Source organism: Megalobrama amblycephala, linkage group LG11 (genome assembly GCF_018812025.1).
Source record: "Megalobrama amblycephala isolate DHTTF-2021 linkage group LG11, ASM1881202v1, whole genome shotgun sequence".
NCBI classification, from domain to species: Eukaryota; Metazoa; Chordata; class Actinopteri; order Cypriniformes; family Xenocyprididae; genus Megalobrama; species Megalobrama amblycephala.
In genome coordinates, this window is record NC_063054.1 from 19,947,731 (window position 1) to 19,974,981 (window position 27,251).

Genomic DNA, 27,251 nt, shown 5'->3' on the forward strand with positions numbered 1-27,251 from the left:
ATACATGCATTCATCGTCTCAATCGTGTATTTATTGTCTTGAAAAGTGTTTATTTGGATGTTAAAGCAACATTATTCCTTCAAAAATACAAACATGTACATACATGTTCCTCACATATTATTGTAGCCTAGTTTGTGCTGAATACAGTGTAATGACACTTTTGTCATTTATATGTTTATGAACAACTGAAAAAAGCACAAATGTCAGGGCATGTCAAAACTTCTCCAAGCCCCAAATCAGCCTCAGACTCCAGAGGGTTAAGGCAAGCGCGAGCTCCGGGGGAGGGGAGCACGAGATTTAAAGGGGCCCTGCAGCCTGAATCGGTGCATATTTAATGATGCCCCAAAATAGGCAATTAAAAAAATGAATTAAAAAAAAAAATCTATGGGGTATTTTGAGCTGAAACTTCACAGACACATTCAGGGGACACCTTAGACTTATATTACATCTTTTAAAAAGACATTCTACTGGCACCTTTAAAATTGTCCACTACATGAAAGTAGTATTCTAATAATACCAAAAGAATTAAAACAATTTACTGATTTTTGCAAAATAAACAAATTATTAGTGAAACTATGTCCTTCTTCTTGGTGCGGTCACTTATTCTAAATATATAGCTACTACATAGTAGTGTAGAAAACATGTACATTGTGGCAGAGTTTTCCTTTGATCTTGTGATAAATGTAGTCAATACTAAAGAAGAACATGGTTTCTGTGTGAAGTGATTATTTTGTAGAAATCAAGAATAAAATATTTGCGTGAGTGTGAGGGAATTAAAATAAATTGGTAAGGAAATCAGAGTTGTCTTAATATATTTAAGGGTTATTATTCTTTAAAATAAATAATTACGAGAAGTGCTCTTTTTTCCACTTGAGCCCCTGCCCACAAAATGTCTGTGCACGTCCCTGCTCCTTGTTCAGTATTCATCGATGTTCAACATACAAGGATATTTACATTGGCCATTTCTTTTTGCAGGTTTGTTGAAGCTAAGACACTTGGTGAGCAAGTTAACCAGATCAGGATCAGAGTCAGTAAGTAAACTCTACACCTTTTTGTAGCCAAATCTGAACACGTCATTTAGCATATACATGTCTTCCAGTTCAACTTATAGGTAGTGATGTGAGGGGGAAAAAAACATTAAGAAATAACATGAAGCCATTTTCTCAACTGCACATGGTAAATGTTTTATTAACACATATTCCTACTGTAATTCATGATTAATTCAGATAATTATAAAACATTTAGAAGCAGTCAGTTAACTATTTTTGTGAGCTCATCTGGTGAGGACTGTTTATGCTTTGTAAAGCTTTTATAAATGAGATTTAAAGGTTCAGTGATCTTCTGCACTGCTGTTCTCTAATGTTTTAAAGTTAGTACTGAGGTAGTTTTGACACTGGGAATATGTATTAAAAAAGCATTTAATAATAATTAAATAAGTGTAATAATAATAATACACTAAGTAACTAATACTATATGTCTAAATAATAAGATGCATAAATGTACATTTAAATATTTTATTAATCATTTACTTACACTTCCTAAATGATCTTATGAACCACTGACAACTCCTAAATAACTGGTTTGTGAATAATGTAACATATAATTTAGAAATGATAAATTGATCATTAATAAAGTATGAAAATACAATTATTAAACTCATTATAGATATGCTTATAAATCAAGAACAAAGCATTTATATCTGTATTTATAAACGGCTTACTAATGTCTATTAATGTTTTATAAATGATGAATTGACTATTTACTAATGCTTAACTAATGCTTCATAGCGTGAGTTATTCTAAAGTGTTACCAACTACCCTACTAACTATTAATGAGTAGTAAATTAGGAGTTTGAGGCAAAAGTCGTACTTAATAGCAAATATGCATTCCTCAAACTAAAGTGTGACCGTAATACACAGCAGGAAATGCAGTTCACTTAATTTTTATGTCAGTAACTCTTGTCTGATTGCCCACTGAAGCTAAGTAGGACTGAACCTGGTCAGTACCTGGATGGGAATGTTTTCTTGGGAAAACTAGTTTGCTGTTATAAGAGGTATTAGTGGCGCCAGCAGGGGGTGTTCACCCTGTAGTCTGTGTGAGTCCTAGTATAGTGATAGTATAGAGACACTATAATCTTAAAAAAAAAAAACACTGTCCTTCAGAGACATTAAACTAAGTTCCTGACTCCCATGATGTGATTTGAAAAGAGTAGTTGTGTGTCCCTGGCATTCTGGAAAAAATGGGAGTTTAAAGGGTTTAGAGGGCTTCTTATTTCTTATTTGTGCATCCTCATTTTCTTTCCTTGCTTCTTTTCCTTGTGTCTCAGCTCCACCTCCCTTAGGATATGAGGGAAGGATGCAAGGAAAGAAAATGAGGACAGAGGAATCAAAGGAAATTTTATTTCAAATTGGACTAATCTTGATTTTCATCAAATTGGAATATTCTTGAAGCATTTGGTTAAGAGATTCATAATAAATAATAATAAAGCAAGAGACCCTGTTCAATATACACCACCTGCAAAGGTAAAAATTACTGTGACAAATGTGAAGGGAGGAGGAGGAGAATTTATACAGGAGGAGGAGAATTTATACATGCAACAGGTTTTTTGACAAGAAACACTTAAACATAGAATACACCTGTGCATCCTCGCTCTTCCAGCTTCAGGTCCTCATTATGCAATTAGGGAGTTGAGCTGAAGGAGAGTTGTCCTCCTAAATATCCAAGGTAACAAACAGGTGTGGTGGCTGATTGCTCATTAGTGCTGCTAGGCAATGCTGTCCAGCCAGTCAGACAACACCCATGACACAATAGGGAGACACACAAAACAAACCTGCAACAAATCCAGACACCTAAAAACTGCATCCTGCTAGCCAGCTCCCTAAAGTGCTGTTTTGTTGTCTCTTGCTCCTTGTCATTACTTTCTGTTTAACAGGCTACTAAGCATGTGGCTTCCTTATCAGTGCTGGGTTGTTATAGAACCATAAGGAATGATATACAGTGGAAACATGAGCTGAGAAGTTCTTGTAACTCAAATCCGCCGTAGTACCCCAGAGTGCAGTCTGGATGATGGGGCGGGTGACACACTGGGGCGAAGCGACGCATGTCACCCCGCCCACCCCAATTTCATTGGTTTGTAATACAGCAAATCTTACTGCTAGACACTTCGAGCGAGCCTGAGCATGCGCATTCCTTTATGTATGATTTTGTAAGTGATACATATGCAGAAATATTAAGTGCTAACTCTAATCATATCTTATTATCTGTTTAGTATTTTAGTTAGGATGTATTGGCTAATGTTTTTTGCACTTAAGACAGAATAGATGAAGTTGTTTACAAATGAACGCACCTCCGGGCACTTTTATGCTGAGCTTCATTGTAACGGAGGAGTCCACTGGAGGCGAGTGTAGTAGAACCCAAGTGCAGTTTAATAGTATTAATCCATAACATGAACAACAAAACAGACGTGACATGACTCGACTCGACTCGACTCGACTTGACTTGACTTGACCCTGACTTGACTTGGCTACAGACACTGACACTCACCATTAGCGGGTTACACGAACAAAGCTAGACAATGTAACAATGAAACATGAGGGCTATTTATACAAAGATTAATGACAAACAAGGAACACCTGTGAACAATGAAGACAAAGGACCAATGGCAAGACAGAACTGAAATCACATGACAATGACAACAAATCAGAACATGACACATGAGACAGGGGAAGCACATGACAAGAACACATGAGGGCAATGGAATCACATGATACAAAACACATGGCAAAACAAACAAAGTAAAAAAAAAATTAATATTATAAAGAGAATATTTTTGGTGCGTCAAAAAAAAACAAAATAACGACTTATATAGTGATGGCTGATTTCAAAACACTGCTTCATGAAGCATTGGAGCATAAATTAATCAGTGTATCGAATCATGATTCAGATCGCGTGTCAAACTGCCAACGGGTGTCAAACTGCCATCTTGAGAGAGGAAGTGTCATTGCTCCCTATGGAGGCCTCACTGAGTCATCGGATTTCAACTAAAATATCTAAATTTGTGTTCCGAAGATTAACGAAGGTCTTATGGGTGTGGAACGGCATGAGGGTAAGTAATAAATGACAGAATTTTCATTTTTGGGTGAACTAACCCTTTAAGTTCATCAAAACATTAGCCAATTGGTCGTAACTGAAATCGCCATGGTTAGCAATTAATATTTATGTAGTACAGTCAAACAGCGTAGATCATTCATAAAGTCGTACATAAAGGAATACGCATGCTCATGCCCCAAGCGTCTACGCCAATAAGCTCTGCTGTATTATAAACCTATGAAACTGTGACGCTCCACCCCAATGTGTCGCCCTTCCCCATCGTCCAGACTGCACTCTGGGGTTACTCAATCCGTCTGGTTTTCATTTATGAAGATAAAGATAGCATTATCAATCATATGTGATCAATCAAAAAGGATTTTTAAAAAAACTCAGCCGGTATGTGTTGGTGTATAGTGGTCCAGTGGTATAAATCATAGTTTTTGACACGGGTTCAAAACCCATCCATGCCTACATGCATGATTTCCTTGCAGTGTAGTGTGGACTGTAAAATGAAGGTGAGGCACATGTCAGAGAGAGGGTTGTGCTACCTGAATATGTGTCACCTTTATCAATGTCTGCTGCTGACTAGAAGCATAATGCACATTCATGCACTGGTGTATGATGACCTGTCAAAGGATCTTCATCACATGTTTCAAAATAACTTTGAACAGATCAACTGTGCGTATTCTTTTCACATTTGTTTATCTTTATCTCCTTTCACATATTTCCCTCACTTGTAGATGAGCTGAAGACCCAGCTGAAAATTAGACGAAAGCAAATGGCAGCCCAAGGTTTGTGCCTTTCAAAATACTTAAGTCCTCTAATCATTCATTATTAAATCCCTTTTTTTTTCTTTTTTTTCTTTTTTTTTTTCTTTTTAACCACATCCTCATCCTCTTCAGTCAAAGGTGGGTCAGTTTGTGTCATGGGTCTGGCAGCAACTGCTTTTTGATCAGTTTAGAAGAGAAATTCTTCCAAGTTTGCAAACGTTTATATCAATGCAGATGGCCTGTCTTTTAACAAGGCTTATTTCTGACTTTAGACCATATGCCTGTTTTCCATTATGGAAAACATCAGTTGAAAACAAACTGCAAGGTCATGAATGCAGTTTGAGCTCTGAATTAGTTAATAATAATAATAATAATAATAATAATAATAATAATAACTTTGAACTCTGGAGTTTCTGAACTCAGCAAAAATATACAGTGAAAATGCTATATAGGCATATTTATTTAACCCTCAGGGTTAAATAAATAAACCCTCTGAGGATTTTTGGGACCCTGGAGAAGTTTTGACATGCCCTGACATTTGTGCTTTTTTCAGTTGTTCATAAACATATTAATGACACAAGTGTCATTACACTGTATTCAGCACAAACTAGGCTACAATAATATGTGAGGAACATGTATGTACATGTTTGTGTTTTTGAAGGAATAACGTTTATGCGTGGTTATTGAAAAAACAAAAAACTTAAGTCACTGAAATAAAGCCAAAAAATATATATTAAATCTTTTTGTTTAAAATATTTTGTTTTAAGACTTCTGGGTATTTGAGGTTGTAGACTAGAGTTTTTGCTTCAAAATGAGGTAAAAATTATGCTGCCTGCTTGTTCATATAAAACAATAGAGAGATTTAAATTTTCTAAAACATCTTTGGTCAAGAAACACAGTATGTGTGGAGGCGTGAATCCTCATGTATAATGGGTGATTCTCACCTGAGAAGACAAAAGAATCACATAATAATGACCTGAAATGACTTGCATATTAATGAGGCCTTTCAGTCAGGTAGGCTGTGAAAAAACCCTCTGTGATCATGATTCAAATCTCATCATGGTGTAAATCAAACATACAGAAAAAACAGCAATACTGTGAAATATTATTGACAATTTAAAATAATGGTATTCTATTATATTCTTTAAAATATAATGTATTTCTGTGATGCAAAGTGTCTGAACAATTATGTTACCTCTATGGCATTTCATATAGGCTTTTAGCTTAAAAGCATGCACATTTGGAGAAATATTGATGGATTCTCATATGTTTGTCAATTTTCTATACAGAAGAGTAATATTTATTCAGGATTTATTGTCATTACTATGAGTGCTGGATACTGTGTTTTCAATTCATACTTGCAGCCGGAGGGCGCTCTGTACACCTTTAGTCCACAAATGCCTGAGCACTAAAGAAGAATAGGCAATCCAGGAACTAATCGAACTAACAGAGGACAGAGATCGCTAACTATGGCTATTCAAAACACTTTTCAAGACAATAAATACACGATTGAGACGATGAATGCATGTATTGACTCAGAATTTGCGTCTGAATAGCGCTCCCTCCGTGGGCGTGGTCGCATTAGCGGATAATGAGCTGAATCACGGATTTCTGACATGGCTCTCTTTTCATACAGATTACATAAACACAGAATGTTTGTTTTCGATTTGACCTTACACGATTTAAAACCTGACATTTCAACGTTTTTTTTAGACATAAGTTCTAATTTTTTTGTGATTAGTATTCACTAAGTTACAGTTCATTTTCTGAGAACTATCAGATTGGACTTCCTTCAGAGGGAGACGAGAGATCATGCATCATGTTAGTTTTCTTTATTTTACAAAAAGCACAACATTTTGTTTTTACTCTGAGTGTACACAAATAAAAGAAGATATTCCACAGATTAAAATGGTGTATAACTCTTAATTATATGTGCAACATTAACGGAGTATTTTGAGTCTCTTTCACACTGGTAAGAAAAAAAACGCGGTGGTATCGCCGGCGATACCCTCAGACCTCAGAGTGTTAAAACAATATTTTGCAATACCAGTTTACAGTTCCCTTTCGAAAGGGAACTCAACTCTGCGTTCACTTCAACGCAATGGGGAACGTCCACGTGACTCGATGTCGAAAGCCAAATGTCAACAAGCTCCAATCCTATTGGCCGGCGACAGCCCATGACGTAATAGGGCGCGACCCCGGAAGTATAAAAGGAGCGCCTAGCGGAACAGCCAGTATTTCTTTGTCTTTTCGGGACTGTCGTGTCTAGCCACTGTTTCAGCAAACGGTAAGAAAGCAATTGGTAAACATGTCTTCTGAGAATGTTTCCAAGGAAAAGCGCTTTAGGAAGTGTGCTGACCCGTGTCTGAGGTTTCTGACACCGGAGGACACACACAACCTTTGCGTCTTCTGTTTGGGCGAAGAGCATGCACAGACGGTGCTCGAGGGTGCTGTCTGTGTCAACTGTGAGCGTCTCCCTATGAAGACGCTCCGTTCTCGTCTGGCCCTCTTCCCGAGGGGAGAGGCGCCGGCGCCTGTGCCTGGTGGTTCTGGCCCTGCTCGTGCTGAGGCAGAGCGGAGGCTGCAATCATGGGGCTCACAGGTGGAGCTCGCCATGGAGTTTGAGAGAGGGGTGAACCTTTCTCAGCCTCCAGCGGTGGTTGATGAGGACGTGCTCTTGGATGATGACGATGTCGTATCTTTGACATCGTCGGATCCAGGAGCCAGTGCTCTTTTGTCTGCTAGCCCCAGGGAGCTGGAGATGGCTGTGGAAGAAGCGGACAAGCCCGCTGCTCCTTCCAGGCCTCCCTGCCCAGCATATGCAGAGTTACTTGAGGTTATTGACTGCGCCTCGGGCAGGCTGTAGCTGCCTCGGTGACGTGGGGGGAAATAAGCCACACGCGGACGGCTTGACGAGCGTTTTCTTTCCGGCCATAACCCCGTAACTCCGGTGAGCCTTCCATTTCTTCCTGATCTCCACATAGAGATCGAGAATGCATGGAAGTGCCCATACTCGGCTAGGATTCATCAGCATCAGCAGGGCAATTTCGCTGATGTGGAGGAATTAGGCCATTGAGGAGACATTTGCGAACTATCTTGTCATGGGCAGTGCACCGTCACTTAAAGCTCCGGTCCTGCCGTCCAAACCATTGAAAACAACATCACGATTGAATGGCAGGGCATATGCTGCAGCGGGTCAGGCTGGTGCAGCCCTGCACACGATGGCAGTGTTGCAGGCTTATCAGGCTGATCTGCTCAAAGATCTGGATCAGGGGCAAGGTTTATCCCCTGAAGCGGGAGAAGAGCTGCGCCGGACCACGGATCTCGCTCTTCGGGCCAACAAACAACCGGCGTCATCGATTGGGAGATCGATGGCGGCAATGGTGGCCATGGAGCGGCATCTGTGGTTAAACCTGGTGGACATCGGGGAGAAACTAAAAACCTTTCTCCTCGATGCCCCGGTCTCGCCCTCTGAGCTTTTCGGAACCTCGGTTGAGACAGTGTTGGGAAAGTTCAGGGAGGTGAGGGCGCGCTCAGCAGCGTTCAAAACCTGCATACCGCTTCGATCCGGTCCTGGGCCCAGACAAGCGGGAGGTCCAGGCCCGTCTCAAGCTGAGGCTCAGAGGCAGGGCCAGAGGGTTAGCGTTGCCGCTCGAGTTGCCGCAGGAGGAAGAAGCTGGATTTAAGGCAGGTGATCGAGCACAGGCGCCAGCAACTACATCTGCCCTCGCCCTTCTTCCTCTACCTCCCGGCGTGTGTTTTTAATCTAAGCTGTTAACATGCTCTGGCATTTTTTAACAGTCAGGCTAGTGGTCGGGCCCATGATGATATATTTTCTGAAGGCCCACCTTCTGGCTTGATAGTGAAAAAAGGAATGCTTTTTTGGCTTTAAACCATGGATTTTCTCCTTAAAGAAGCAAAATAGAGGAATTTGTGGTCTGCGAGCCACAGGAAGGTAAGCAAGGTTTATATTGTGTTTATAATGGCCTTGTTTTTCCTGTATAGCTATCCTGAGCATGTAACAATAAAGAAAGGGATTTAATGGGTTAAAACTGAAGTGCTAGGTTGGTTATCAGCGGGCTGCTGTTAGCCGCTGTTCAGCCCTGGGTGTTTAGTTAGCTTCTCAGCTAGTATGTGTTTGTAGCAGAGGTTGACAAACGTTATTACTTCAGTTTTTCGTATTTGTTAGGTGGTGTTAATCGCCGCCCGACATTACGTAGCTTTGTTTCTTTCTCTTTCCATGAGATTTGGAAATGAAGCCCAGGCGTTAGATACGGCTGGACTAGAGCTAGTGGTTTTTATCAAACTGCCTGTATTACTATCCCTTGTCAGGATGTATAGTTGTTAAGTTCTAGTTCCTCCTGAGGGAGTTATAGGCCGTATGCCCATTTTTCCCTTCAGTTATGTAGGTGCAGTTGGTGGTTTTTCAGGTGGTAGGCCCTTATTTTTGTATAGATAGGTTATGCTTTGTTTTAAGCGAGTCACAGTTCTCATGCCATATGGAGAGGAAGAAAGATCTTTCTGAAGATGAAAAGCATGAAATGGTCCAATGTTGTGCAAAAGGCATGAAAACAACTAATATTTTGTGAAACTGAATGGAGATTATCAAATTATCATAAGATTTGTGAGTGATTTAGAGCACAGCAGAACTCGGTCAGATAAAGGCTTATTAATGAAAGTTCCTGTCAAAAAAATGAATTGTATTAAAAGGGCAGCTATAAAAAAGCCAGTGTTGAGCAGCAAACAGGTATTTGAAGCTGCTGGTGTCTCTGGAGTCTCAAGATGCTCTCCATGCAGGCTGGCAGTTGTGCGTAAAGATGTATTTCAGCCATCACTAACCAAACCTCACAAAGAGAAACATTTACAGTGGGTGTAGAAATACATTTTCAAACAGTTTTATTGCTGTGGTGTTTTTTTGCAGCATGGTATAGTGCATAGTGCATTGTATTTCAGAAGGCACTATCCTCCTTTTTATATCATAGCTGAAAATGGCTAGTTATGAATTTCACATATCTTGCAAAAGTCATTTTAATACCCTAAAGGGACCTTCCATCTCACTTCCCAATGTTCCAGCCCAAATCATGACCCGCCAGCTCCTTGCTGACATCGCAGTCTTGTTGGAACATGGTGGCCATTCACCAACCATCCAGAAATCCATCCATTTAGACCATCTATTGTAGTACAGCATTAGTCAGTGAATAAAACTATTTAAAAAATGAGTCTTCATGTATTTCTACACCCACTGTTAATGTTTCTCTTTGTGAGGTTTGGTTAGTGGTGTCTAAAATGCATCTTTACGCACAACTGCCAGCCTGCATGGAGAGCTTCTTGAGACTCCAGAGACACCAGCAGCTTCAAATACCTGTTTGCTGCTCAACACTGGCTTTTTTTATAGCTGTCCTTTTAATACAATTAATTTTTTGACAGGAACTTTCATTAACAAGCCTTTATCTGACCGAGTTCTGCTGTGCTCTAAATCACTCACAAATCTTATGATAATTTGATAATCTCCATTCAGTTTTCACAAAATATTAGTTGTTTTCATGCGTTTTGCACATAATTGCACCATTTCATGCTTTTCATCTTCAGAAAGATCTTTCTTCCTCTCCATATTGCATGAGAGCTGTGACTTGCTTAATAATGTGGAACAACCTCTAAGTAAGGTTTCCATAGACCTGGTAAATTATTTTGTCTGAGATTGATATCAGTTATCTAAAAAGACATGGATAAATAAACAAACAAACATTTTCTTAGAAAAACTAAAATCTAAATGTTATTCGACTGAAATCTTACTGATATGTCACTTGCATAATAATTTGGAACGTGGTGTATGTGAGCTTACTTGTTGCTGCCACAGGTCAGCTTTTGCTATTATGGGTAGGCCTTTTTCGGCCTCTATTATTAGCATGGTGACTTTTCTTTGTAAAATGTTGTCACTGAGTGCTTCACCTGCTGGTTTGCATACTCAGGGTAGTTTAGAACCATTTCAGTTAATTTGGTGTTTATTCTAGCTCCCTGTTGGTGATCTTGCAACAGTTATTATTTGCTACATAATTTTGAAGTTGTAGGCTTTGTTATTCAGCCTCCTTCTAGTTTCTAGCAGCTTTTTAGCTCTGTTGCTAGTATCATGTGTTTGCTCACATAGATTTAACACTGCCACAGGTCTTTGCCCATGTTTGTCTAGGTGTCAGGCTCTATAGCTTTCCCTGGACCATGTTGGCATTTGGTTCCCTTTCGTCACATTAGGGATTTTTCCTGTTGGAATGTGTAGCTCAGGTTTGATTAGCCTTTCACTTTTGTGGTTAGTACTGGTTCCCTTTGAGCGTGATACCATGTATACACCTGCTGGCGCTGCATGTGGCTACCTGGGTAGGCCCCTATAGGCCTCCTTTTTAGCTAATATGTTGGCACAGGTTAGTGTTTACATGGGAGTAAAACGAGCTATTTGCTGCACGTTTCTGAGGTGGTAGGCCCCTCAAGGCCTCCTTTTTCTCTTTATCAGCCACCCATGTAGCATGTTGGAGTTCAGTTGTGTACTCCAATGGAATGAAGTAGCTTTGAGTACTTTCTGTATGGTTGACATTTTTCAGGTTGGCATAAAACCTTACTTAAGTTCAGGTTTTGTTTTTAGCTTCCTGGAACCTGGGTTCTTAGGTAATTACACCTTTTTCTAGTACCCTTATGGCCACTAGATGTCGCTGTTTGTCTTAGGGGTTTGCAGGCCTTCAGGGCCGCCTCATTAGACACACTGACGTTTGTGCATAGGATAGTTCTGTGAATGATCAGTATGTTGGTTGGACAGGGCCCCAAGAATAGTTTCCTCCTTTGTGTAGGTTATATTGTTGTTGGTGCCTCTAACACTGTCACGAGCAGATGCTGCATTTCTGCTGAGGTTTTAGGCCTTTGGGCCCCTTTGGTAGTAGGTGGCTTTTGTTGTACCCCTCTGCTTTAGAGGTAAAGGGTTTCTTCCTGAGTACACTGCTCGTTGGATTGTGTTGGGTAGATTTTTCTCAACTGTGTGGCTCAATATAGGTATGTTCTTCGCATGCAGGAAATATATACTCTCTGTTTCATTTCATATGAAATCCTATTTGGTAGGCCCCCTTTTAATTACGGCCTCCATTTTTTGCATGCCCACAGAGTGGTCTACCTGTTTAAGTGAACTTCGTACTTCCCTGTGGGGTTTTGTTCATGTAATAGTGCTTAGTTCCTTAAGCTGTTTATGGAGGTAGGCCTTCCACGGCCTCCTCCTGAGGTTCAGCCCCAGGCTGGTTTGTGCTCTCCTTTACCAAGGTCCAGCGCACAGCCTCCTCAGTGCAGTGTTTAAGCGCTGAGTAGATCCAAGGATGAGCGGTAGTTACTCCCCTCATTGCAAGGGTTTCTGGCGCTGAGCCAAGTTCTGCTCTCCTAGGATGTTGGTTTTAGTGGCCACTAGACACCAAAGTAATGTTTGGCGAGGTTTTAGGCCTCTGGGCCGCCTCTATGACATTTTGCTTTTTAGGGCACTCCTCTCCTTCGAGAGTGGTTTTTAGATCTGATGAGTGCATCTCTAGTTGGCCAGGGCCCAGATGTTATATAACCTCCTTATGGGTTGGTTATTTTTCTTTCTGGTGCTTGTGACACTGTCACGGGCTGACGCCACTTGGCTGCTAAGGTCACAGGCCTGTTTTTGGGCCTTCCTTGCATGCGCGATGGCGTACGTTGCACTCCTCTTTCTTAAGAGTAAGAAGGTCCCTCTAGACCGAGTACACTGCTCGTTGGATTGTGTTAGGTGGAATGGTATTTGCGAGGCACTTTCACAATCTTTTTTGTGAAATACTAACAATACTCACGGGCCACCGCCGGATTCCGTGCCATGTTACAATCTGACTTTGTGAGTTTTTCTCTCCCTTCTGCCAGCTTAGGTAGGCCTTACAGGCCTCCTTGGTTAAGGCTCGCAATACCGTCTGCCTGTTAGGTTGAACTTAGTACTTCCATGCTTGGGTTGTCTTTGTAATTGTGTTTGGTTCCCTAAGCTGAACATGGTAGGCCTACGGGGCCTCCTTGTGAGTTCAGCCTTATGCTGGTTTGTGCTTCCGCACAGCCTCTTCAGTGCATATAAGCAGGCGGTGAGTAGATCCTTAGATGGAGCAGATTATCTCCCCTCAATATGAGGGTTCATAGCTCTCAGCCGAGTTCTGCTCTCTAGGATGCCCGTCTCTGCGCATGGGTCTGAGTTGCTTACTGCCTTCTGCAGTCTCTCTTACCTGCTCTCTTCTCCAAAGAATGCGTTTCCTGAGATTCTGTGTTTCAGGAGTTCGGCTGTTTTCAGAAAGACACAGTACAGCATATCTTTCTTTTATAAATCTGATAAAACTAAAGACTTTTCGAAGATATGAAGGATGCTATACTACTCTATAGGTAGTCAAGATTAAAAATTTTTTTCGATTGGCCGAAACTGTATATGTTATGTACCCTTCAAATGTAATAACATCTCACACTCAACAAATCAATGTTCTAACGGCAGAAATTAAAGTAGTAATTACATTTTTTGGTAACTGGTATATTTTATGTTTATATTATTTAAATGTTTTAAAATACGAGGGAAGAACAAAACACTAAACTAAGTGAATGTCATCTGACAAAATTGTTGGCAAAAAAGGCAAACTACAGCTACAGATTTTAGAAAAACATAAAAGCTCAGAACTACAACATAATATTTTTTTAATATTTCATTGGTCCTCTCATTTTTGTACCTGCTCACAATTTCTTTGTATGACAGCCTGGCCAAAAATAATGTCTGCACAACTTCATGTTTCATTTCATTATCACAAATGAAACAACTGACTCCAAGCACAGCTACACAATATGCTTACATCTTTAACACATTTTTTAAAATATTTGAATTAAGGTTGAAGATGTCAGTTTTCCTAGGTTGGACATCACATTTGGCCCCAACTGACTTTCCAATTGACTGTCAAACCATGCGGCAAAAACAAGCCTTTTATGAGGTTTGTGGGCTTTCCTGCAGTTTTTGGAGCTGTTGATGGAACTCATGTTTGCATCATTGCTTCAACTGTAAATGAGGAGACATAGCCTATATCAATAGAAAAAGATTCACACCATCAATACTAATTTGTGATAATTTTACACAATGCAAAGCTATTTTTAAAAATAAATTTAAATATTGAAATGTTTCAATGTCTTTTTAAATGATTTTTTATAATTACAATTAGGGGTGACCCTGAATAGTCGACGATTCAAATCTTCGATAGGAGGAGCCTGATTCGACTACCAATCTCACAGTCGAATCGTCGCAGATGTGTTATGAGACGAGATATGGGTGCGCTCAATATCTGATTTTACATAGACATACCGGTTCTTTCCCATTAGGTTAATATAGAGCCTATTATGCTAATACTATAAATAAAAATGTGAAAAGAAAGAAGCTTTTAATAAATATTTTTAATGTGCGTGAATAAATCCACCCTGTGACCGACTTAAGTTTCACTTCCATGATCCGTGACCGGCAGATGAGCATCTTTACGGCAGGGATTAAATCTTCAACAATGTCTGGGATAAAGTGTACAATTGGATGCACTTTGAAATGATAAAAGATTATCAAAAAAACGTATGATACAAGTTGTGCCAACAGCTCATGTCCTATACAACTCAACGACAAACACTGCGGCGCGCTTCTGCCGGCCAACGAGCCAACTATAGCGCGTTATTTGAAAAGACTCAAACGGACACAGGCAGATCGCATGAAAGACTTGGATTTTTGTCTCTCAATTAGGTAGGGTAAGTAGGGTAGCTACAAGTGATTTCAAAATATTTCAGCCGGAAGTAATTTGATTTTTGAATGCTGTTAATGTTTAGCTAAAAAGACTGCCACTCCAGTTTAGCGTTTATTGTCTCTGCAGTTAAAACGACAAGGTGACAATTCTAGCTATAATTTTGTTAATTTAATAATTTCTTTAATTTTAATTTATTTATTGATCACTCTGGGTTATTTAATTTAACTATTTCTGGCTTGTGTTTTGAATATATGTTCCCCTGCACTTCAGGCATTTTGCATTTTTTTAATTAGGCTATTTTCATTTATTAGAACGGTATATTTTGTTCTAATTCAATTCTGTAATTTAATGTTTGATAAAAAAAAAAATATATTATTCTGGTTTTTGGTGCATCAATGTTGCGCTGTAGATTAGTTAAAGCTTGCACGCACAGACAATTTAGCCGATGTAAGGAAACGCAGAGTCTCGTTCCCTGGTTCTCAGGGAACTATGGTTACATACGTAACCTGAGATGTTCCCTTTCAAAAGGGAACTCTACTCTGCATTTGCCATAAACGCTTTGGAGAACGATATACCCACGCCGCCATGCTTAAGGAGAGTGCATGCCAAACAATATGGCTGAGACAAATGTCGAGCAGTTTCAAATTAAACGCTTAGCAACTCACCCTCAGGTCACACCAGGCTGTCAGTGACAGCAGGGACGTGCACAGACATTTTAGGGGGCAGGGGCTCAAGTGGAAAAAAGGGCACTTCTCATAATTGTTTATTTAAAAAATAATTAACCCTTAAATATATTAAGACAACTTTGACTTCCCTTACACTCATGCAATTGTTTTATACTCCACAGATTTCTACAAAATAATTAGTTCACAGAGACCATGGTCTTCTTTAGTATTCACTAGGTTTATCACAGAAGAAGTCAACAGCAACTATTTTCAAGTAGCTATATATATTTAGAATACATGACTGCACCAAGGAGAGGGACATAGTTTCACTAATAATTTGTTTATTTTGCACAAATCAATAAATCGTTTTAATTTTTTTGGTGTTATTGGAATACTTCTTTCATGAAGTGGACAATTTTAAGATTGTGGTCCATTTTTGCTGCCATGTCTTTTACTCTAATGGAAAGAACTTTTAACCCTAACCCTACACATTTAGATGGAGTTTGTTTTAAGCCTACTACCCTCCATCTGTTTGCATCTGTAGATTTCTTCTAAATTAGCCAGAACAAGCTAATCGGCATATTTAAACACATCAAGAATTTTTTTTTTTCCCTGAACTGTTAATACATATAATAATAATTATATATAATAACAAATGCCTGCAGAGGGCGCCAAAAGCCTGCTGATTTTTGTTGTTAGACAGCACAGCATGATCAAATCCACGATCAAAGCCAACCACCATGATTAAAAATATATTATTAGTTAAATAATAATATTCGGTCACTTCTTTGTTATAGAAATGCTACAGCCACTGTAATTTCTTCAACAAGAATATGTGGACATCAATCATGCAAAGACAGAGCGAGGGTTTAAACTTTTATTGATGTATTATCCTGTGTAAGCGTAGATTTAAGAATAGCGTTATGTAACTAATACTGTATTATGATTTTTAAATAGTTTTAATAAACCATGCATCCTTAGAAAACTGTCTAATAATGTGGTTCATGGATGTGCATCCATGGAATGCTCCTCTTCTGATATTGACAGCCCAAACGATATCTTTACCATGGCTCAAAACGCAATGCATAGCACAATAAAATAACTGAAATTATAATATGACATAAATTTCATTAGTATCAAATCAGGCAGATGTGTTGATGGTGGTCAAACAATTAATGCAGCGTTAAATATATAAATAACCCTTAAATAGCCAAAATTTCCAGGTTTGTGAACATAGGCTAGCCTACCTGAGAGAAATGCACGGGATGCATCCATCTAGGGCTTTTTTCTTTTTCGCTTCTCATTGCCAGACAGCAGTTGCATTTTTGCGGGAATAGTTGTCACAAGTTTTCAGCAGGCAGCAAACTCGAGGTGAGGTGGGGTGTGGCACGCGTGCGTGCGGGCGGGCATGAATGGTGTGTCGCGGAGTGAGGGCATCTGAACTCGACAAGTTCTAGCTGTGCGCTAGAAACCGTGATACAGGGGAGCATAAAACAGCCTGGGGCTGATTCTCAGGAGGAGGCCTATGAAAGCCTTCGACCAATGATCAGCTTAGGGAGCTAAGCAATATTACACAGACAACCCTAACAGGGAAGTACAAAGCTCAACCTAACAGGTAGACCATACTATGGGCACATAACCATGGAGGCCAGAAGGGGCCTACATCATGATAGTAGCTCTATATGGAGCATGACTCAAATATGAAAAGTACTTTGTCACATTAGTAGGACGTTCAATGGTGGCCTGAGCGGGCCACCTTGAACACCTGTCTTGCTGGGAGCAGGACATATGACTTCAGTAACAGCAATTTAGACTGTAGACATGACAGTCCACCTAACACAATCCAACGAGCAGTGTACTCAGTAAAAGAACCTTTTTATTCTTTAAAGCAAGAGGAGTACAACCTACGCCATCACGCACTAAGGAAGGCCTTAGATGGGCCTATGACCTCAGCAGACACGTGGCATCAGCTTGTGGCAGTGTTTGGAGCACCAGGAAGGACAAATAACCAAACCAAAAGGAGGTTAAATTATCACCTGGGGCCCTGGCCAACCAGAATTGTATTTAATAGTTCTCTAGTGAGAGAAGGACACTATAACATATGCTAGTATGTTCAAAAAGGCGGCCCAGAGGGCCTTAAACCTTCAAAACATACGTCGTTAGTCTAGTGGCCATTAGGGTTCTAGGAGCACGAAATAGAACCAACCTAGATACTAGGTAGCTATTTAGCTCAACTAGAGTTAGAGACCCAGACTCAAGGAGGCAGATGTAGTTAAAACCTCAGTAAGGTTTTTACCACAAAAGCTCACCCTGAGAGGTCAGCCACTCAGGAACGTACGGTAAGAGCACCTTTTTAGTCTCAAAGTAAGAGGAGTACCCAACTGAACTCCAACATGCTACCCAGGAGGCCCAGAGGGCCTACCCTAGTACACACGTGGCATCAGCTAGTGGCGACCATAACCATACCAACCATCAGGCCATGCATTCAGTGGAAACCTTTCAGCATCATATTGAGAGAAGGAATGCATATTCCGCCACCACACTCCACGAGAGGCTTGACTAAGGCCTACTCAAAGCCAGTGTTGGGCACGTTACTTTAAAAAAGTAATTAGTTATAGTTACTAGTTACTTCTCACAAATAGTAACGGAGTTAGTAACTGAGTTACATAATTATAAAAGTAACTAATTACCAGGGAAAGTAACTATTGCGTTACTTTAAAAAAAAAAAAAAAAAAGTCAAATAACTTGAATGTCCCCAATATTAAATATGTCTAAGAATAAATTATTCTTGTTCTGACTCGTGACTCATGATCCGCTCTTGCTTATGAAATTTCTCTGTACTGTCATTAAAGAAAATGTAGTTTCATATATATGTTTAAATAGTCCTATGTTATGTTTTAAATTTATTTACTTGATTATGAAAAGTGAACAGCATGAGTAAGATGCATCAAAATGCGCAATATATCGGGAGACATGGAGTGGGTCAGACATGATTTTGACCACTTCATTAAGTTATGTTTTGTAGAAAGCGTTTCTTTAAAGTGAGTTTCGTTTTGTAAAAATTGTATCTTAATTTTAATCAATGTTTCATCAACCAATTGCCTGGATTTAATAAATAAGAAGCAAATATAGCAGGCAATATAATCATGGCAGGCGCGGGCGCGATCACTGGCACGTGAACTGGAACGCGACTTACAGGCTAAATGAACCAAAACTCAGCGGCTGCTTGCCTCGCAGACATGAGAAATATATCTATAGAAAGCTTGAAATATCTAAAAATGAAAAGAAATAGGCTAGGCCTACTCTGATTATGTAGCCTAATCCGAATGAAATGTGCATTCTCTCTCTAGGCGTGTCCAGTATATGAGGAGATGATGAGAGTCAGCAATGTCAACTTCATCTTCGCAGCCGACACTGATTCAGAAAACATTACTTTATTAATAAACAATTAAAATGTCTACTTGCTGTGTTTTATCACATTCATAATTATTACTTTTGCCGGTTCTTTATGGCAAGCTTTATGCGTGCTCTTGAGTCATAGACTATATTTCGTAAACGCTCATTATTATGGTTTATTCTCTCTGGTATTTAAGAAATTAAATTAATATAAATGTGATTAGTCAACTAATGGCTTAAATTAATAAGTACTGGTCGACTAGAAAAACTTATTTCACATATTTTCGAACCAGCATGTCACAAAGGTTATTCTGGTTTGAGCTTGCATGCTCACAGACACACACACACAGAGCATCGTTCATTATTATCAGTTTAAAATTATATTTGTGTATGATTAACCGCAGCACAGAAAACACTTTGCAGGTCCTATGAGATAGAGCTTAGGCTACTCGGAAAAAATGCTTCAGTGAGCTCAATTATAGTAACGCAGCATTTTTTTGTCAGTAACGGTAACGGCGTTGTAACGGGAGAAAAAGTAATTCGTTTGATTACTCGTTACTGAAAAAAGTAACGGCGTTAGTAACGCCATTTATTTATAACGCTGTTATTCCCATCACTGCTCAAAGCAGAGGTGGGGCGTGGCCAATGGTGGTATTGGGATTCACAAACATCCTGCCAGCATGCCAGCTAAAAAGGAGGCCTTATAGGGCCTGCGAGTTCAGCAACACGTGCCGTTCAGCTCGTTTGTACCATATAAACACAAAACTGTGCCAACATGTAAACTAAAAAGGAGGCCTTATTAGGGCCTACCATTTCAGTGACACATGGCACCAGCTAGTGAATATAAGAGAACCAAGCTTACAGGAAACCAGCTCTAACCCAGCAACAATTGTAGGAAGCTAACTACGACCTGAGCTATAGCTTACACATTCCAACAGGCAATGTACCCTAATAAAAGTGACTACAGGGAACCAATAAATGCCAACATGGTCTAAGGCCTACCAAGGCCTACTACCTCAAACAGACACGTAGCATAAACCTGTGGCAGTGTAAAATTATGTGAGCAAACTATGATCACATAACAACAGAACTTCAAGTGCAAACACAAGCTGCTAAACTAGAAGGAGGCTAAAAACATAAGAGCCTACAATCCAAAGTTATATGCAATATATCTGTTGTCAAGATCACCAAAGGGAGCTAAATAGAAACCAGACTGTGAAAGCGGTTCTAATACTACCCTGACTATGCAATCCAACAGGTGATGCACTCATTGAAACATAATAAACCCTAACTGGGGAATAAAATAGTCACCACTATTTTACTATAGAGGCTAATACAAAAGGCCTACTATTATGAGAACAGGTGCTACTGTGGCAGCATTAAAGTAAAGCTCATATAACAAATGTAGGGCAAAAAGGCTAGAACTCAAAGCAAACACAATGCTTTGAAACACATGCCATCCTATAGAGGATAAATGTTCTCTCCAAACAGATTCTCAAATTTGTACTGAGCCCTAGAGGACGGAGGCTACAAAGCTAGTGCCTTCAACTCAAACTTGAATGGGAAATCAAGTAGCTCAGGGAAAAACTGTTTTTATAGCATGAAAAGTTCTAGAAAGTGGGGCCTAGCATACACTGCATAACTTACCTACGCAAAGATAAGGGCCTACCACCTGAGAAAAACAGCACCAGGGAGTCTAATAACAGCCAATTGCACCTACATAAACAAGGGGACAATGGGCATACGGCCTAACAACTCCCTCGGGAGGAGGCCAGAACTAGGAACTATACGTTTACATAGGATAGTATATATATATATATATATATATATATATATATATATATATATATATATATATATATATATATATATATAGGGTTAATATATAACATGCCTGACCTAGCTCTAGCCTGGCCGCTAAGCTACGGGCCTAACACAGGGCCACAAGCCTAATGGGGCCCGGTCTTCACTTCCAAATCTCATGGAAAGGAGAAAGAAAGTGAAGCTCACAAGCCACAATGTCAGGCGGCCTGTCAGGGCTGACCTAGACATAGATACTAACTGAAGTGACGAGTGCTAACTCAAACTACTCTAGCAAACAGCAGATGAGAAGCTACTCTAAACAACAGGTGGCTACGAGGCGGCCATTTTGTGGCCTGCACAATATATCGTTCTAGCCAACCTATCAAACTTCAGTTTGCCCAAAAACCCCTTACTTTTTCCGATTACATACTCAGGAAAAACTATACCGTAACAAAAGGTCAACATATTTAGAAATATAGACCCAGCTAATTTTCCTGCAGCTTGAAGACCAAAGACTCCTCCTCCCATATTCTTTAACAAGGAGGGATGGAATCTAGGATTCTTTAAAGCCTAAAAGAGCCTTTTACACTATCAAGCCAGAAGGCGGGCCTTTAGAAATGTATTAACAGAGGCCCAGTCACCAGGCTGACTGTTAAAGCAGCACCTGAGTATGTTACATGAAACCAAAACCCAGGAGGCGGAGGAAGAAGGGGCGAGGGCAGATATAAAGTTGCCCTCACAACGAGAGGGAATCGATTACCCATGCTACTGGCGTATGTGATCAACATTGTTGGGCACATTACTTTAAAAAAGTAATTAGTTATAGTTACTAGTTACTTCTCACAAATAGTAACGGAGTTAGTAACTGAGTTACATCATTATAAAAGTAACTAATTACCAGGGAAAGTAACTATTGCGTTACTTTAAAAAAAATAAAAATAAAATAAATATATGCCAAATAAATTGAATGCTCCCAATATTACATATAAGTCTAAGAATAAATTATTCTTGATGCGACTCCTGACTCATGATCCGCTCTTGCTCACGACATGAAATTTCTCTGTACTGTGTTGGTAGCCATTAAAGAAAACGTAGTTTCATATTTATGTTTAAATAATCCTATGTTATGTTTTAAATCCATTTATTCGATTATGAAAAGTGAACAGCATGAGTAAGATGCATCATAAGATGTGCAAATATATCGGGAGACATGGAGTGGGTCAGACATGATTTTAAACACTTCATTAAGTTTTGCTTTGTAGAAAGCCTTTCTTTAAAGTGAATTTCGTTTTGTAAAAATTGTATCTTAATTTTAATCATTGTTTCATCAACCAATTATTTGGATTTAATATATAACAAGCAAATATAGCAGACAATAAAATCATGACATGGAGGCGCAGGCGCGATCACTGGCGCGTGAACTGAAGCGCGTCTTAAATGAACCGAAACTCAGAGGCTGCTTGCCTCGCAGACATGAGAAATATATCTATAGAATGCTTGAAATATCTACTTTAACGAAAATGAAGTAATTAAAAACGAAAAGAAAGAGGCTACTCTGATTATGTAGCCTAATCCGAATGAAATATGCGTTATCTCTCTAGGCGCATCCATATGAGCAGATGATCAGCAATGAGAATCAGCAATGTCAACTTCATCTTTGCAGCCGACACTGATTCAGAAAACATTACTTTATTAATAAACAATTAAAATGTCTCCTTGCTGTTTTTGTCACACTCATAATCATTACTTTTGCCGGTTCTTTATGGCAATTATGCGTGCCCTTGAGTGCTATATAGCCTATATTATGTAAACGCTCCTTATTATGTTTTATTCTCTCCAGTAGCCTATTTAAGAAATTAAATTAATATAAATGTGATTAGTCAACTAATAGCTTAAATGAACAACTACTAGTCGACTAGAAAATACTCATTTCACATATTTTCGATCAAGCTTAAAAAAGGGTATTCTGGTTTGAGCTTGCGCTTCGCGCGCATGCTCTGACAGACACACACACAGCGCATCATACATTATTATCAGTTTAAAATTATATTTGTGTATGACTAACCGCAGCACACACCAGAGAAAAAACTTTGCAGGTCCTATGGCTGAGAGAGAGCCTACTCGGATGAAAACCGCTTCAGTGAGCTCAATTATAGTAACGCGGCATTTTTTTTGTCAGTAACGGTAACGGCGTTGTAACGGGAGAAAAGTAATTAGTTTGATTACTCGTTACTGAAAAAAGTAACGGCGTTAGTAACGCTGTTTATTTATAACGCCGTTATTCCCATCACTGGTGATCAATCACCTCCTTTAAAACCTGCTTCTTCCTCCTCGAGTCCAGCCGTCTCTTCGCCTTGCTCCGAAAAGGAGGCCACAAGCGCCACCATCCAGAGGACTCTCTCGCACTTGTTTTCTATCTACCAATCACCTCAGACTATTTAAGCAGGGTCTGGTGTTCAATATGAAGTTTTGTTTGCCATCTGAGTGATTTTCCCCTTTGTATTTTCCCTTTTGTGTTTGATCTTGCTTGTCTACCCTTCTGGGTTTTTGCCTCTCAACTTTTGCTTTGGATACCTAGTTTCTTTGGACTTACTATTCATGTTTTGACCCTGCTTGTTCAACCAGATTTGGATTTACTCCTTGGGACTGATTATCTGTGTTTAACCCTGCCTGATATATTGTGTGTTATGGGGACTTATACACTGTCATTGCTATTAACCTTGTGTGTTTAATAAAAGCTCCTGCAACCAGAATGTGACCAAACAATTAGATAATGGATTTTGCTGATAACAAATAATGAAGATGGGAAATCTGGCTGATAACCATTTAAGCAGGCGATAGTTTCTAAATCTAAAAAACTAAATGAAAATTAGTGCTGAAAATTATTACAATTAACAATAAAGTCTTAACAATGATAATGTTTTGCTGTTACTGTATATTTTAGAACCATATATTTAGCATTTTGAGTAGAAGGAAAAGCATGCTGTTTTCACGCATGCATTCTGACTTTTGGAAAATTTGTCAAGCTTGTTGTCAAGCAGTTGTTGACAGTGTGTTTGAAGTTATTTAAAGAGTTCTGGATTATGTCACATTGCATTGCACCAATTTCTTGTATACCTTTATTCTCTTGTCTTTAGTCTTAACAGGAAACCAAACAGAATCAGAGTCAGACTCTGTTGAGGAGAGAATCCTTAACCAGATAGAGGAGGAGAAGAAAAAGTGCGTCTCATTTTACTACAGAAATATTTGTAATTCACTATGCTAACTTATCTTACAATCTTAGATATTACAATCTACAAGGCTCAGTTAAAACAGTTTATGCTTTACGGAGTATTATGATCTTTATGGACTGTCTTGTATGCATTACATTGATTTTTTTCTTTATAGTTACAAGATCACATCTGGATATTTAAAAGGGTTGAAGACAGAGATTGAACATCTACGGCTGTTGCGTGAAAAGGCGAAAGTGAAACTCCAAAAGGACTTCGAGAATTGGTGGACTCAAGAGGGTGCTAGACTACAGGTTTCATTGTTCACAATATATAGCAGCATGCTTTGTTACTCATTGATATTTTGCTAGTTACTAACTTTCCAGTCCAGTCCAGATCTCTCTGAAATGCCATGATTAACAATAGTCAACTAGCTCAATTGCTGGGTGATTACATCTGACAGTTTGTGATAATTTTTGACTTTGACTGTCCTGTGGTTTAAGCTGTACAGCCCTTGACTAGTGTGTTTAATTGTGTCTGTTTCTGTGTTTGCTGAACAAGTCAATCACAGTTTTTTTTCTGATTAAACGCGATGTAATCGCAATTACAAACACTAAAGTTTATACGTTTGTAATATATTTTATAATGTAATAATTTCACAGTTAATCTCCAAATTAAAACAACATAAAGAAACAACATAAAGACAGTATATTTTAGATATTTGTTTAATGGCATCTTTTTATGAATGAAGGCCAGTATCACCGATACTAATACTGCTACTGATGTCTTGATGAAAATGACCCCCCCCCCCCCCCAGTTTTAAACATGAATTAGCCATTCAATATTACAGTGTAATTGAAAGCTATCTTTTTTTTTATTATTTTATTTTTTTTTATTAGGCTTCAAAAATATAGCAACTTTTAATTTAAGTGAATTTAGAACAATCCTCACATAGACCAATAAATGTCATATTTACCTGTCAGATAGAAAAAATACAGAAATTAAATAAAGTTACCAAACAGTCTGCACTGCATGATTTATAGCCTAAATTAAATAAAGATGACTCATTATTAAAGCTACAAATGTTCTTTAGTCAAGAGCAGTGAGTAATTTTCTCTGTTAACTTGGTTCTCAGCAGACGTGGATCTCACACGCATCCTGCTTTCTCACAACTCTTTACTTTCGTTTAAGACTTTAACTCATTCAATAATTCTCTTCTGAGGATGCTCAACAAAACATAATTGGCATAATTGTGTGTGTTATTGTTCGTTCAAGCGAACTCAATTACAAGAACTCGATTATGGTGCGCCACCCATGCGCAAGATACTGGCACGCATCTTTCTGTGTGTTGTGTGTGACAGGACATTCACAGACAACGTGTTCTCTTTTTCTCTTTTGGTGCACTTAAATGGTTTAAAAACATTTGCATGAATAAGAGCGTGATCATATGTTGTAATGCTAGATAAAGGATGACAGAAAAAAACGGATGCTGCGTTAATTGCGTTAGATATTTTTAATGCGTTAAACTGAAAAAAAAAAAAAACTGTGTTGACAGCACTACTTTTTACCTATAAACAGTACCCATTCTTAACCAAAATTAGCTTCTCAGACCATTTTCACAACAAGCCTCACCAACGACACTTGTTTTTTGTTGTGTTACAAACAAATTTGATTGGGAAGATGCAAAACAGGAAGTCTGTCATTATTTTGGAAAAACGTTAATGACACTAAATTAGGGCTGCACGATGTATTGCACGATACGAAAAATAACATTGAACTTGAACGCGATTATCGCTTAAACGCGATTCTTAGTGCGATTACAAAATCGCAAAGGCTGCAATTGTTTTTTATGCGCGGCTTGTCAATGAAGTATGGCTCCAAATGCTAATCCATCTGAAAGCACTGCGAGTTTGAGTCTCTTATAATGTACATTTGAAAAAGCAACACGTGTCAAACTTCTTTTCATACACGAGAAGCATTTATTAACGTATTGTCCAACAAAAGACAACATTTAATAACATGTTTTTACTCCAAACTCACTTCATAATGACAGTTGAGTGTCCTTCTGTGAGATGATGTGGCTTCTTACACAGAATAAGGCAGTCGTGTGTTTATTAGTCATGTTTAATTAATCAAAGCATTTCAGTCTTCTGTTTATTCAGCTACAGCGGCCCTGTCCCAAATGGCACACTCCGGACTTGTGGACTTCCTCAGAGTCCACACTTTGGTGACGTCATGTAGTGCAGACCTATAGGGCCCTTGGCACGAGTCCACGAGGGCGCATTGAGAGGTATTTTTGGGACAGACTCGATCGTCATGCCGGAAATAACGGTCTGGTTGTTTTTTGACAGGAGCTGCAGGTTCGGGGATAATATTTAGCATATTTTTCTTTTGCAAAATATTATCTCCATGTCAACTACACAGCCTGCTTTTGCTTATGCCACCTGGGCATTAGACAATATATACATGCTTATTTAAATAATGTATACAGTTGTAATAATACATAATGTTCCATTTGAACTAAGATTACAATTTTAACACCTGTTAAACATGTGCGTGAGTTTCAGATGAATTTACAGGTTTAAATATAAATACTAGGTTTACATATGACTCAGTAAAGCCCTGACATTCGGTTCTATTTATTTAATGAATCATAATGCGATCGTATTATTCAACGCGCTATTATTATGTTTGAGATCAACCACTGGTCGATGACCATGTTTGTATAAACTGTAGGTAACAACTGGTAAAATGTACACCTAGGTCATAAAAACTGTAATGATACCTACACTTAAATATTTTCTTCTCAGCCATGTCATCTTTTGTTCTTGAGCGAAATCTTCTCCCATCCGTTGTCTGATTGGCATTTCGCAAGGATTCCTGGGTAGTTAAAGTGTGCGGAGCCTGCATCTATGCGGGCTTCGTGGAAGACCGCTTCAAGGGTGCAAAGGGGGCGCTGCTGAGCACACTTCAGAGCGTTAAAATGCTGAATGGGACGGCCTACGGACTCGTAGACTCGGCGAGCACGCGCAATTTAAGTCCACGAGACCGAATGTCCACATTTGGGACAGGGCCAGCGATATGATGCGTGTTATCTTCTTCTGCTGCAGGGCATATTTTGAGTTTCTGTGCAAGAGCGCCCTCTGGCTTTCAGATGGAGAAGCATTTACTACTGATCACAGAGCCGTACAGCTCAGACAAGCCACGCATTAGATAATCGCAGCCTTTGCCATATCGCGTGCGATTTTTATCGCGATAAATCGTGCAGCCCTACACTAAATATTTTGTATTATTGCCATATCAAACTGATGATACCATGTACTATTTGGCTGTCAAAAAACTAGCTGTCACTAGGTGGTGCTATAATATTCAAAATTCTGAACCATATGAAACATATGGGAGGCTAGAATTGTTACACTGATATAACGTATATTTGTATTCTTCATCAGGGCCACAGTGCAGAGAACACAGGAAGCAGTCTAAGTCACGTCAGCCCTCTCAGCTGCATGTTTACTAGGTGACAATGTTGTATATGCTATGACA

General features: G+C 39.1%; 1 protein-coding gene across 2 annotated transcripts; it reads left to right on the forward strand.

The window, feature by feature from the left end:
- The first annotated feature begins 535 nt into the window (after nucleotides 1-535).
- LOC125277971 (kinesin-like protein KIF6) lies at nucleotides 536-27,251 on the forward strand. Of its 2 annotated transcripts, none has more exons than XM_048206635.1 (5): nucleotides 536-1,031; nucleotides 4,830-4,880; nucleotides 23,646-23,718; nucleotides 23,887-24,022; nucleotides 27,158-27,251. In XM_048206635.1, exons 1-5 carry the CDS (start codon nucleotides 890-892, stop codon nucleotides 27,227-27,229), a joined length of 474 nt encoding a protein of 157 aa, XP_048062592.1. In that variant the 5' UTR covers nucleotides 536-889; the 3' UTR covers nucleotides 27,230-27,251. The 2 variants fall into 2 exon arrangements, with proteins under 2 accessions (XP_048062592.1, XP_048062590.1); XM_048206633.1 differs by having other exon boundaries at nucleotides 548-1,031; nucleotides 23,637-23,718.